We start from the raw sequence: 13,829 nt of genomic DNA, 5'->3' as shown, positions 1-13,829 counted from the left end.
CATCAGAGCTCGGGTCATATAGACCTATATCTTTGCTTTCGAGTATAACTACTCGAGAGGAAGATTTTTTTTCGTCTGGACAACTGGCTGGAAACCAATTGCCTTTTGTCCCGTACCCAGTTTGGTTTTCGCAAAGGTATGGGTACAAACGATTGCTTAGCGCTCCTTGTTACAGAAATAGAGTTGGCACATACTCGAAAAGAGATGTTGGCCTCTGTATTTCTGGATATCAAGGGGGCGTTTGACTCAGAGTCTATAAATACACTGGAAAGATAATGGAAAGAAAATTTCAATTGCCTAACCTTTTAGATACCGTTTGGTTTGACAGCAAAAATGTGCGGAGGTCACATATAGAACAACTGGCAATAAAGTGTGCCAAAAGAATTAACTTCCTTACCGTGTTTATCGGTAATAGTCTTCTAAACATGACGAAAGAAAAAGAACATAAAACTATCGCACTTTCCGCCCCGGACAGCAAACCTATTGCTTATCTGGGAACCCGAGGATGGATAAGTGGATCCCGGCTACGGTGCACTCCCGTTTAGGAAACATCCATTACGATGTGGCATTCCAGGGAAAACATCAGAAACGATATGTGGACCAGATGAGATCTTTACTGGGCAGCCATCAATCAACAACAAGCGAAGCTGAGGTCACACGAGCTGAAGGACAACGTCAACGGAGACAGTACTATAGTGACATGCAACCTCTTAAAGTTCCTCTTTAAGAAGGGTGGAATTGTTATACATGAGACACATTGTGTAACCATTGACCACCCTGTGTTTTTTTATCCCGGACGTCAATAGTTTTTTGACGCCTGCTTTAGGCGCGTTTTTGACGGCGTGCCTCGATCTTCTATCTCTCTTGTTCTGTATGTTGCTTAGTGAATAGACGAGTGTAAAGCGAATTGCGAGCTAAATATACAATAATGACAAACTGTACAAACTATAGGATAACCTCTTGATCATGTAAACGGATAGACTTTTGAATTAAACAATTGGATTAAATGAATGCCTAAATGTAATAGATTTAAATAGAAATGGAGTAATTCTGCTGATGCGTCCGCAAAAAAAACCGTGTTCATAGATTGATAAACGACAGTGCTTCACCGTGAGAGGTTTTAAAACTTTTAAAACTGGTAGCAGAGCATTTGATAAGTAAATCAGTTAACATACTCGAAAACTTTGTGCTGATATACGGTGAAACTTATGGAAAGATACGGTGAAATTTATACACTATTGAATTCCTTTGGTCCAGCGATGGATCACCAGTAAATGGTGTATAGATTCTTAGTCCAACACAACCCGCAGAGTTTCGAGTTTTAAGAATCATTTGTGTGCTATTAATGAGTATATACTTTGCCTCATTCTGGAGCTGAAACGCAACAAGAAATTATTTGTAGAACAATGTACATAGGTTTTAGTAACGAACAACCTACCTTTGAGAACATAGCAATATAGGCAAAGCAACCATTTCACATTCTTATGTAAATGGAACGGCAATTATCACATAAGCGAATCTCCAGACACACTCTACGCCAAATGCATGTTTTTGTACAAAAGTCAATATATCTAGCTGCTAGAAAGAATAGAGAATTTTCACAATGAATTACGAATAATATTTGGGTTTTGAACAGTTGTGCATATTGATATCTTACTTATTTATCAGTTGCTACAACCGCCGCTTGGTGTACGAATTCTCCCTTAAGCGATCGTCATCTACCAATCCGTTACCCGCCAAAATTGGAGCCACTGTACGCTGCAAATAAAACAGTAACATGAAATTTCATATATCGCCACATGTAGCAGAGAGACAACTAACCTACCTTAGGGAGAATTACAAAGGTGATCTACATTTTGTTGTGCAATACGTCCTTTTTATCGTAGTTTATCGTATATTCGCTTCGTTGAATCGTCCCAAGCAGTAAATTGTCAAACGAAATATAGGCCTGAGGGGGTGTGAAAAGGTGAAAATTTGCTTGAATTAGATAAAAAAAAGATGGAAGAAATTTTCTTGGATTAAAACTTTGCAATGATGGATTCATTCTTGTAGAGGCCAGAATAGCATTGGAAATGACGAATTGTGGGTTTATGTCGTCAAAGAGAGACTTTGCTAAAACAGTTAACACGATTGGGTATCATGAGTCACCAGCACTATTGACCGACCCCAACACCGTGAGCCCCTCCTTGGAAATACCTTCGCACGTTGAGAGGAATAATGTTTGGATGCAAAACCCTAAAGGAAGATACTGTAGTGGAATGCAGCTACATCCGCGATAACAGTACTCCCTCAACATCGCGATCACCCCACAGGAAGTAACCGTCGTGGAATGTGGAGACATCCCTAGAAATTGCAAGTCTCCCTCAACATCGCGATCACCCCTTGTTACCAAAGCAACGTAGGCGAACCCTGCAACCGGGCGAAACGGTTGTAGGAAGCGCCCGCTCCGACAGCGCGCAAGCTGGCCACACTGCTGCTGAGCGGAATTAATAGCATGTATGAGTGTGTGAGCGGTTCGGGTTCGATCGGGTAGTTGGATCGAAGAGATAAAAGGCAGCGGAGCAAAGGCGGACCTTTTTTGAAGTTTGTTTTTTTTCCTTCGTGTATCAATTGAAGAATTTATAATATAAAATAATACTATCAAACGCCGAAACGCGCCGCTATTATCTTTACACTCCTAAAGGAAGATACTGTTGTGGAATGCAGAGACATCCGTACAAACTACAAGTTTCCCCCAACATCGCGATCACCCCAACGGAAGCCACCGTCGTGGAATGCGGATGTATCGGAGTTCACCCCTCAACGGAGAGCAAAGGAGATAGAATCATCGGCTAGGGCTATAAAAGGCAGAGGTTAGAAACAAACTGCGGCTTATTTCACAATTGTATTTCGTAGACGTTGGTGATAGGCCCATGCGGAGTCTTCATAGATTACAATTAAAAGTTTTTTTTTTAATATAACAACGAGACGACCCGCGTAATTATATAAAACATGTGTTATATAAGAATATAATATTATATAAGAAGTGTTTGTAGAAGAACGATGATGGGAATCAAGCCGGAACGGAACAAGAGGGTAAATATTCTGGGACTGATAGTAGAAATAGGCTAAGGGCATGGGATTATCTCTTAAAGCTAATAGTTTAACTGCAATTGAGAGATATGTTGCTTTTAACTCTCATATTAATACTATTAGCTTTCTTTGCTTAGGAGTGTATTTCCACCTTCCAATATGCTAGGAAGGAGCTAGGAGGAGCTAAGAGAGAAATGGATGCACTTTAAGCAAAGCATTTTAGACATACAGGATATCGCTGTAGCACGTCGAGTAGTTAAGGAATAAATGAATATCGTAGAAGTGCATGCCTTTAGTGACGCCTCTGAAAAGGCATACGGAGTCTGTATTTACATACGCACGATTACTGCAGATGGACGAATCTCAGTAGAGCTACTGTGTGCAAAATCAAGGGTTGCAACTATAGAAAACGGCAAAAGGCAAAAGAAACTGACGTTATCAAAACTAGAGCTGTCAGGAGCTTTACTACTATGTCATCTGCGACAGAAGATGAAATTGAGCACTAAACGCGAAATGAAGAGTCTATTCTGCGTAGATTCGACAATTGTACTGCATTGGATCGCTGGTAATCCTACCCGATGGAAACCCTTCATTACAAACAGGGTTTCGGAAATCCAACACATTACGGATAAAACGCAGTGGTAGCATGTATCAGAGGAAGAAAATCCAGAAGATATCATATCTACAGGTATGTTACCTAGAGGTATGTTAGTCAGCAGCTCCAATGGGCATCACGAACATCCATCTCAAATGCAAACTTCACAGCAGAACAATTGGAAGAGTGAATCATAGTATCGGTTGCTAAATCAAAAGGAACAAGCCCTGTGTTCATGCTTCGATCGTCATATACAACCTTAGTGCGGTTAGCAGCGTATATGCTCCGCTTCCGTTATAATAGTCAAAGAACGAACCGATACCAACGACGAATAGGATTGCTGACGCTTTCTGAATTACATCAGACCACAAAGGTACTAGTTCGGTTAGCACAATCGGAAACATTTAGAGAAGAAATAGTGAGTCTTACGGATGGTCAAGTTAGAGCAACATCGAAGATGAAATTGCTTGCACTCATATTAATGGACGATATCATATTTATGTATCGGAGGTGGACTTCGGAATGCTCCAGTTTCGTACACTCGCAAAAATTCAATCATATTCGACACCAATCATCCTCTTACCCTACTCATCATAAACTCTTACCATGGTAAATTTTGGCATTCAGGTTCCCAACTGCTTCTAGCAGTAGTTCGTAAAAAGTTCTGGCCATTTCGGGCGCGCAACCTAGCACGAAAAGTATTAAATAGCTGTGTAAAGTGCCACCGAACCAAACCTACGTGCCTTGAACAGTTGATGGGCGACCTACCGCCAGAAAGGGTCACAACAACCTTTCCGTTCCTGAATACTGAAGTCGATCTATGTGGGCCGTTCTGGTATATGGTGGTTCTCGCAAGTCTACACCTATTAAGGGATACGTAGTAGTTTTCATATGTTTGCCAACCAAGGCAGTACCAAGGCAGTAGTAGTAACTGATTTATCAACCCAGGCGTTCCTTGCACCCTTCAAGAGCTTCGTGGCTCGACGAGGAAAGCCAGAATTGATAGAATGCGACAACGCAAAAAACTTTCAAGGAGCATCTCGCGAGCTAACACAGCAAGCGCAAGATTACATTATAAGCCATTGTGCTAACGAAGGAATTGAATTCAAATTTATTCCCCTACTTGCCCCAAATTTTGGAGGATTATGGAAAGTGGCCATAAAAAATCTGAAAAAGCACCACAAATGTACAATTGGAGCAGCGATCCTTCTAAGAGAAGACCTTGAGACCTTGTTAATTCAAAATGAGGCCTGCTTGAATTCCCGGCCACTTACGCAGTTCTCGGGAGACCCTGAAGATTTGGAAGCGCTTACACCGGGACACTTCCTAATTCATCGCAGTCTGGTGTCCATACCTGAACCGTCTTATGAGAACATCAATCTAAATCGGTTGGATCGCTATCAGAAAGTTTGTTCGTAGAATCTGGAATCAGTGGAAAACAGACTATCTATCTGGACTTCATCCTCGAACTAAATGGACGGACAGAGAGCAAACCTTGATGTCGGAACGTTGGTACTGATCAAGGAAGATAATCTTCCAAAGTTGAAATGGGCAGTTGGAAGATTATCGCGAGTTTTAGAGGAAAGCATGACAACGTGTTGTAGACGTGCTAACAAAGGACGGAGCGTATCGGCGAGCTATCTCTAAAATATTCATATTACACATCCAAGACGAGAAATAATTAGCTACATGCGGATCTCAAATTAATAGGATTTTACGCTTGCCGGAACAAGCCACCCAAGAATACAATAAGTTGTCGTGGTCGAAAACCATTTTTATTAAAGTTTTATACACTATTGCTAGGGGCGGCCGGCCCTCATAAACGGCGGCGGTCCACACGGCAGGACCGGGTTCAAATCCCATCCGGACCGTCTCCCCGCAGCAAGGATTGACTATCCGGCTACGTAGTAAAATAAGTCTAGTAAGCCAGAAATGGCCGGCGTGACCTGTAAGGTAGTTAAAATCAAGAAGAAGAAGACTGTTGCTAGGTTGCTAGGTGTTCCTATTACGGTTCCACGACGGCGTACGCTCGCTCGTTCGTCGACAGGAGTAGTAAGTAAACTTTCCACGTGGGGCGGCATGTTAAGTACTGAACTAAGTGGACTAAAGCGAAGTCTAAATTTTATTTTATCGCAAAGCAATACATACACTAAATTGTAAAGCAAGAAGAATAAAGAGTTCAGTTGCAAATCACATCCAGAACGAACAAGTTACATCTCGCACAACCCAACGCAACACATGTGGTCCGCGGGCCATAGGTTGCGGTCCAGTGGTGTACCAAACACCAAACAGATTTGTTTTGACGCCAGCAGCAGCAATCAAAAAGATCATCTGAATATCAGCTACGATAAGCTGCCGATCCGCAAAGTCCATTCAAACAAGCCAAAAAAACTGCCCGCAATTTCTACTTGGAGCTTCATTACATAATCCTTATGCACAAGTAGCTAGAAAGCAGGAACCAGTTCGATTGCAAGACACTAACTAAACATGTATAACACAACATGCACACAAATTATGTAAATTAGATTATATTTACCTGTCCTGTGTATTATACACATAATAATTGCAACTTTTTACAAAATATCTCCGAATTCACCAACATTTCTGCGAGCAGCGCCCATTTCAGCTGCACGTTCGCACACGATTTTCTGTTGAAAAGAGCGGCAAATTGAAGTGATCGAAATGACAGCTCAATTCCGAAATGCTGTAGCAGCGTTTACACGTGCATTCTCAAACTGGATTCGGGTATGAAGACGACGTTGGTAAAATTGTAGAAGCCTGCTCCCAAAATACATTTGTATCCTCATAATTATTTTAAATAATAGCATGCTGCCAAAATATCATTCCTCAAACCGTAACAGAATTAAATACCTAAACATTTGTTTTGCTATATGGTCGAAAGCTTAACAGCTGAAATATTTCAACCATTTGAAAAACTGCAATAATACGCTTCCTGTACCGAGCGCTCGTAATATGTGCGTGTGTCTGTCCTGTAATTCGCATGGTTTAAATCTTTTGCACGACAAATAACTAGGTATGTTGTGATTACTATTTAACCTTTTTTACAAAATTTAATCAGATGCATTCGATCGGAGATGCTTGCAGCAATATCTGTCAACACAAACTGTCACGTTCCGCGAACTGAATGACAGCTTGTGTTTAAATTTGACAATCTCACCTGCTTTGACATCTCATGCTCCCGCTGCATTTGCACTGACCATCGCGGAACGCTCGCACAGAGAAACAGAGAACGGAAGATTCTCGAACATTCGGATGAGAAGAAAAAACAAACTTCGACTTAGCGAAGAAAAACGTGTCTCGACATTACTGTGAGTTGTGTTTCCCGAACAAAGCGCCTGTGAAATCAATTAAACGCTAAAGAGTACATCTGTTCGAGGGTAACCATACAATCGGCGTGTGTTTCGAAAGTAAGTGCTACAATACTATCACGTTTCATTTCGAGCCGGGTGTTTCTAACCCCTTCGTACAACATAACACTCGTTTATCGCGGTTGAACACAGACAGGCTGTATAGTGAAAATGGCCACTCAAGAAGCCAAGCAGCTGGCACTAAAGGAAAAAGATTTCGGCAATGCGGCATACAAAAAGAAGGACTTCGAAACGGCACTTCAGCACTACCGCACGGCTTTGACGCATGATCCGACGGACATAACATTCCACAACAATATTGCGGCAGTATACTTCGAACAGAAGGAGTTCAAAAAATGCATCGAAGAGTGTGAAAAGGCTGTTGAGGTAGGTCGTGAAAACCGGGCGGACTATAAGCTTATCGCGAAGGCGTTTACCCGCACCGGCAACGCGTATCGCAAGCTGGAAGACTACAAATCCGCCAAGACGTACTTCGAGAAGTCACTCTCGGAGCACCGGACGCCCGAGGTGAAGTCGTTGCTTAGCGACACGGAGAAAAAGATCAAGGAGATGGAGAGACTAGCCTACATCGATCCGGCCAAGGCAGAAGAAGAGAAGGAGAAGGGCAACGAATATTTCAAGCAAGGTGACTACAGTACGGCCGTGAAGCACTACTCCGAAGCGATCAAGCGCAATCCGGACGATGCGAAACTGTACAGCAATCGGGCCGCCTGTTACACAAAGCTGGCCGCCTTCGATCTGGGTCTAAAGGACTGTGAAACGTGCTGCCGACTGGACGAAACTTTCATCAAAGGGTGGATTCGCAAAGGCAAGATTCTGCAGGTGATGCAGAAATCATCCGAAGCGCTCACAGCATACCAAAAAGCCTTAGAGATCGATCCGAACAATGCGGAAGCGCTGGAAGGATATCGAGCGTGCACCATGGCGGTACACGCAGATCCGAAGGAAGTATGGAAGAAGGCAATGCACGATCCAGAGGTGCAACAAATTCTGAAAGATCCGGCAATGCGTGTGATTCTAGAGCAAATGCAAAACGATCCAAAGGCAGTGCAAGAGTGAGTATTGCACCCATTGATGCAACTAGGGAATGGTTTTACGTAAACATAAAACTGTATACATTTATGTCTTTTCTCGTTTTAGGCATCTCAAGAATCCTCAAGTAGCTTCCAAAATTCAAAAACTACTCGAGTCCGGAATCATTCAAATCTACTGAAGACGCTTCTCGAATGTACGACATCGGAAGGGCAAAGGCAACACAACACACCTGCAGCGTCTCTCGTCACTCTTCCACCGCCAGTCGAAAATATCCTTTGAGTTAAACTGAACAGAGAGAAGGAGAGAGTGATAGCAAGTGGAAAAGAGATAGAAAACGTAGTGGATGATCGTCAGAGCGAATGATCGAGAATTTCCCGAAGGTGAATTTAAATCGTCGCATCGCTTGCAAAGCTGCCCATTTTTCTTTTCTTCTAAGCGTTGTCGCAAAAGCCAGCTCAATTTGATCTAATTTAGTTTGTGCCCTTCTTGTTTTGATTTCTGGAGCCCGAGGTTCAACCATATTTAACCACACATTCTGGCCGTTAAATTTGTACCGGTACAAGTGCAACGGAATATGTTATGTTTTGGTTTTGTTTAGCCACCTATTTCCTTAATGGCACAGCAATGCGGCACCATTAACTACACAAACTCGATTCATACACTATTAGCAACGCATTCAGAATTGCCTAAGAACAACGGTTAATAATCCGACTAAGCATTAGGGTACGTCGTAAGCATATATTACTAGTAGTGCCGTAGACATTAAACAAAACAAACGTAGTAAGGCGCGTATGCGGTGTGTGCGTGCGTGCTTGTGTGTGTGTGTGGTGACCCGGAATTTGCGAAGTAAGCGATTGATGATTATCAAACGAAACTGAAAATTGAAAATAAAACATTTCTGCAACTAAATAACTTTAGCAGTATGATATTAAAAAAGGTGTTTTTTTTCTTAGAATATCGTAGAATTTGTCTGATAAAAAGATAATGATCACAGTTGTACAAATGCCATGTGATTTGTATTACCTTAAATCTAAGGCACAACATTAACAAAAGAATAAAAAAAGATAAAAATTTAATTTTATTACGATTCGCATATGCGAAAAAATCGGAGCGATGGAGCTGTGCCACCAGCCTTATACCTTTTGATGGGTCTAAAATACCCAGGCAACAAAAAGCGTCGGACTTTTAATGAATGCAAGCGTCCCTTTGAACGCTGTAGAAGAAGCGAGAGGGCATACATACGCAAGTATCTTGTTCGGAAAAGTGATGAAAATCGTCCGCTACCAAAGCCACCGCATTTGTTTTACGACCGTTTCAAAAGATGCAATAATTTGTGTTACTGCTTCGGATTGATGCAAGCTTGATATGTAGGGTAAGTCAGCCAATTTTTGGCATCATGAAATGTTATGTCTGGATGTATCAGACAAATCCTTTTATTCAACTTGCTTCTTCGGTTTAACAAAGAGAATTGATTTGTACATGAAATATTCCACGCTTTTATAGCCATTTCCCATCTCAATAATGACTACTTGATTTTACCAAAAATGTAATCTTGTTTGTGGATTGCTTTGATATCCAACATCTCCGCCCTTAAGGTTTCGTCATCCCCGTTCGAAATGAAAGGTAGAGTCTACTGCTAGCATGTCATTCGACAACGTTTCACTACGAAACGTGTAGATCGTAAGGGATCGTATAGACGTATGGAAATAAACAAGCAATGAGATTTTTGAACAAACATAATAATAACTCTAGTATTAAATGAAGCACACATGACCATGTTTTCTGATCCTAGGTAACCCTCTATGCCTAAAGTCTCTCACATGCACTGAAAGCAAAGATGCTCAATCGCAAACGATCAAAAGACGCACAGACTCCGTAGTTGCAGGATTCTAATGCAGATGGAAGTTTAAAATGAACCGTTCTTTTTCTTGCCTTCTACTCTAATTCGAATCCATCCTGGACTGGAAAGCACTATTGTTAGATACAATCAGTTAAAGAACAACATTTGTGTGTCGTGTTTTTGTCTATTATTTAACGATGAAAGGACTGAAATTTCTGTCAGGAGGATGCATGACCCTAAGAGAGTAAGTTAGGAAATCAGTACTATTATGTAGAGCAACAACAGAATTGGTTTTAGGTGATTTTGTTTAGTTGTATGAGTTATAGAAAAGTGTAATGCGGCTGCAGATATGGTTAATCTTAAAGACATCACCGGTGGAAAATAGGAGTATTATGCGATAAGTTTTTGATAAACGATTGTTTTTTGTTGGAGCAACATAACCAATGCCATGGATTTTATTGTGTTATGGATTCCTACGAAGCGTACGAAGGATGAAGGTAGTCCTATCCATTTGTAAGCTCCTTTACGTAAAATCATATTCTCAAACAGTTTTATTAGTAAAATAGGAATGCGGTATAAACAAATAGACATGGTAGACAAAATATATAAACTGACTGTTGGAACAAGGCTCTCTTTCTCATCTCAAATCACAGATCATTTGGCAACAGTTGCGTTTCACCCTCGGCCAGATGAATGAGCATCGCTTTGTACAGCAACAATATTCCAAGTTGCTTGCGTTTCTTCATTGGCCACGAAAGGCACGTGGAATAATAATCGCCCCGCTTCAGATTAGTCAAATTTTGTAGCCCAAACGCGTCTATAATGGCGGCCTCACGTGTGTATGCCTCCGCCGGCATGATGTTGTGGAAGATGTGCAAACATACAACTCCCTTGCCAGCACACCAAATATCGATGATACGATTGAGCTTCCTGCTGTCAGCAGCCATTTGTTTGCGATTTAAAACCTTGCCGGTCTCGCAAAATTTATTAACCTTATTGACACATTCCTCTTCGCTACATCGAAACAAAACTTTCTCTGCTGCAACCATCAAATCACCCACATTTCGGTTACAATCGTCTTCCGTCCGGCATTTCTTGTGATGGTAAAGCTTCATTGCATCGTACAGATGGCAGTAGGGTCGGCTACTTTTACCCTTACCGACGTAAAATACTGAGCTGAGGAAACGCTTCCATAGCTCGAGTGGCTCCAGAAGCTTTTGCTGTGCTGGCAGGTTGTTGCTTATGCGAGGATCAAGTAACAGATAAATAAAGCTCTTCTTTAGATGTCCCTCGCGGAAATTGCGAACCCCTTTAGCTGTGCTCGATTGAAATTCGGAGGCCATCTCCTGCTCCAGACACTGTTGCTCAACGATCCTTTTGAACATATCCTTTTTCCGTATCGTCGCCATCAACTCGACGGAGTAACCTAACACAGAACAGCGGGTAAATATGTTAATGATTCGTGCAAAAATTAAATTAAACAAAAAGCTTACTTACATAGCTGGGTGTTTGCTTTCGAATCCGTCACAACGCCCGCGTTTGCCAATAGTTCCGGATGGCGCTGGAATTTGACGAGCTTGCGTAGGTAAAGCTTTTTTGTACTTTTTGTAATTGGACCGGGAGCCTCACCGAAGGTGGTCAGTTCTGCACGCAGTACATCCGTATCGTAATCCAGTGGAGGCAACGTAAGCGCCGTTGAAACACTGGTTAACGACGCAGTTCTTCCCGTTAGTGATGGCGGATATTTTAGTTCTTGTGCTGCGACAAGTTCGCGACCGTCTTCCGAAATCGCCCGAATCGACGCAGTGTTGGTCATTTTCTTCTCCCGAAACATCACACCCGACTCATCGTCTGTGTGAATGTATTCTTCACTTATCTGTATGACGACTGTGTTCCCTGCCGCATCCAATTCTCCCTTACACTCGTCCAATTCATGTACAGGCGGATTCTGTTGAGTTTTAGTTTCAAATCCTTCCAAGGTTGCCTCCGGTTTGTTCATCTCGACGGTCTCAAAATGCATTTCCGAAATGACAGGTTTAACGATAATCTCCAAAGGGTTCTGCTCGTCTGGTGCAGTCACGAACGTTTCGTCAATGATCGATCCCGCGTTCTCCGAGAAGCTGTTCAAAATCCTACCGATGTCATCTAACCGTCGGCTTACTCGGGTTCTTTCCTTCATTTCCGTGATCTTTTCCCGCCAAGATTCTATGAAGGACGTTCTTCTACCCGTAGGCTCACTATCTCTTGTAAAGTTCTGCAAATTAATCTTGGTTAGTTCAAAAAGGTTCGTACTATTGGGAACTTCTACGGTACAATCTGGCTGCTGTTCAACTCGTTTCTCTGCGACGGAGGGGAAAGATTCGTTGGAAGGCATAATGATCGCTTCTGCTGGTAGAATGTTTTCCACATTGCAATTGATGTCTTCGGAAAACAATGTTTTAAATCGATCCTTCCGCCGGTGCGTAATGTTCACGTAGTACGGACTGGTAGCGTCAAAATTGTAGTGAATTTTGTTTGGGGTGAAGGCACGCTCTTCAAGCACCTTTAGGGAAGTTGCTGGATTAAGTAGAGTTGCCGGCAGCAAAAGATTGTTTTGATTCAGCTGCCGTTGCTGTTCGAGCAAGAGCTGTTGCCGCTTACGCTCCATCTTCTTTTCAAATACGTGGTTCTGTATCACCTCCAGCGCTTCGTAATGACCCTCATCGATAGCATGCTGAATCGGTGTACGGCCTTCCTCGTCCTGTAGTTCCACATTGCCGCCCGCTTTCAGGAGCATTCGCAGGATTGTAACGCGCCCAAGATTGCAGGCCACATGAAGTGGGGTTAGCAACTGTTCGACCGTCGGCAGATTGGCATCACCGCCGTGTTCCAACATCAGCGAGGTGGCTTTTGCGGCAAACGGTTCATCGTCCGCTCCGATCACTAGATGCATCGGTGCTACATCTTTGGCCAGCACGATCGTGTTCGGATTCGCACGGTGTTTATCGAGCAGTAGTTGCACACCCGCAATGTTGGCATCCTCGATGGCGTCCAGCATACACAGCGCAAGATATATATCTACACGCGACATAGCTTAGTGTTATCACTGTTTTCTTTTTAACAACGCACACAAAACACCAACCAAACAAAATAACGAACGAACTTATTTGGCTGCTGCAAAAACGATGAATTCAAAAAGACGGCGACCCAAAGTGGTTGAGCCAAAGTCTGTAGGAAAGTGGGTAAAGAGACTAGGTGGGCTCATAGGTTTGACGCGGTAGACATGCTGAAAACCAATTAGAAGTTTGTCGGTTCGATTGTGATACGTATATTTTCACTCACACGCATAGCACATTCCAAAGGATTCACATTCCAAAGGAAATTTTAATTCATTTTTCTACAGCGCAGAAAATCTATACTGCATCTATACTATACTGGGTATCTATAACCACTTTTGGTAGAGTAATGAAGTCTCGGAATAGGCTTTGTTGACATTGCCCTGTTGGATTTTCATTTTGACAGTTAGACGTCCTTCCCGGGTAGCAATATCAACATACCTTCTCGTTCTGTCTTATGAACAATCAAACCTGCCAAAGCGAGAAAGCATGTTGGTTTGGCTGGTCGGGTTGGCTATGTATTGGTGAATTGTTTACTGAGCAAATTTCAGCGCTCGTAGTTTTGGCGACAGTCGGGGCAGTGGCGCTAAACCAATGCTTACCCCGTGCCTACATGGTTAGCAATTGTCGCGTTTGCGAACGCGACAATCGTAGCACAGTTTTCCCAAAAAAATTTGCGACTTCCGGCGCGACTTCAAGGTTGTTTAAATTTTCTCGTGCAAGGTTGTGTTTATGTTTTCAATCTGGCCGGTAGCGGGAAATTAATTTCGAATTAAATTAAATTAATTTAAACAAAGAAAATT

General features: G+C 42.4%; 2 protein-coding genes and 1 long non-coding RNA gene across 5 annotated transcripts; 1 reads left to right on the top strand and 2 right to left on the bottom strand.

Annotated features, from left to right (window-relative positions):
- Positions 1-211: 211 nt before the first annotated feature.
- On the bottom strand, positions 212-6,735 carry LOC125766662 (uncharacterized). 2 transcript variants are annotated; one of them, XR_007418680.1, is made up of 4 exons: positions 6,204-6,735; positions 1,658-1,977; positions 1,439-1,578; positions 212-1,374 (listed from the first exon to the last, which is right to left on the bottom strand). It is a non-coding gene; the product is annotated as an uncharacterized LOC125766662 (long non-coding RNA). The 2 variants fall into 2 exon arrangements; XR_007418679.1 differs by having other exon boundaries at positions 1,439-1,977.
- Positions 6,736-6,885: 150 nt separating this feature from the next.
- On the top strand, positions 6,886-9,051 carry LOC125766654 (stress-induced-phosphoprotein 1). 2 transcript variants are annotated; one of them, XM_049432881.1, is made up of 3 exons: positions 6,886-7,095; positions 7,189-8,111; positions 8,197-9,051. In XM_049432881.1, the coding sequence occupies exons 2-3, from the start codon at positions 7,207-7,209 to the stop codon at positions 8,267-8,269; spliced, it is 978 nt and encodes a 325-aa protein (XP_049288838.1). In that variant the 5' UTR covers positions 6,886-7,095; positions 7,189-7,206; the 3' UTR covers positions 8,270-9,051. The 2 variants fall into 2 exon arrangements, with proteins under 2 accessions (XP_049288838.1, XP_049288837.1); XM_049432880.1 differs by having other exon boundaries at positions 6,886-8,111; positions 8,197-9,049.
- A 1,408-nt stretch (positions 9,052-10,459) lies between these two features.
- Positions 10,460-13,590, bottom strand: LOC125766639 (uncharacterized). Its single transcript, XM_049432857.1, has 2 exons — positions 11,429-13,590; positions 10,460-11,357 (listed from the first exon to the last, which is right to left on the bottom strand). Exons 1-2 carry the CDS (start codon positions 12,999-13,001, stop codon positions 10,579-10,581), a joined length of 2,352 nt encoding a protein of 783 aa, XP_049288814.1. The 5' UTR covers positions 13,002-13,590; the 3' UTR covers positions 10,460-10,578.
- Between the last annotated feature and the right edge of the window lie 239 nt (positions 13,591-13,829).

The sequence above is a fragment of the Anopheles funestus genome, chromosome 2RL, assembly GCF_943734845.2.
Source record: "Anopheles funestus chromosome 2RL, idAnoFuneDA-416_04, whole genome shotgun sequence".
Taxonomy (NCBI): Eukaryota; Metazoa; Arthropoda; class Insecta; order Diptera; family Culicidae; genus Anopheles; species Anopheles funestus.
This window is presented reverse-complemented; position numbering and strand designations above follow the sequence as displayed.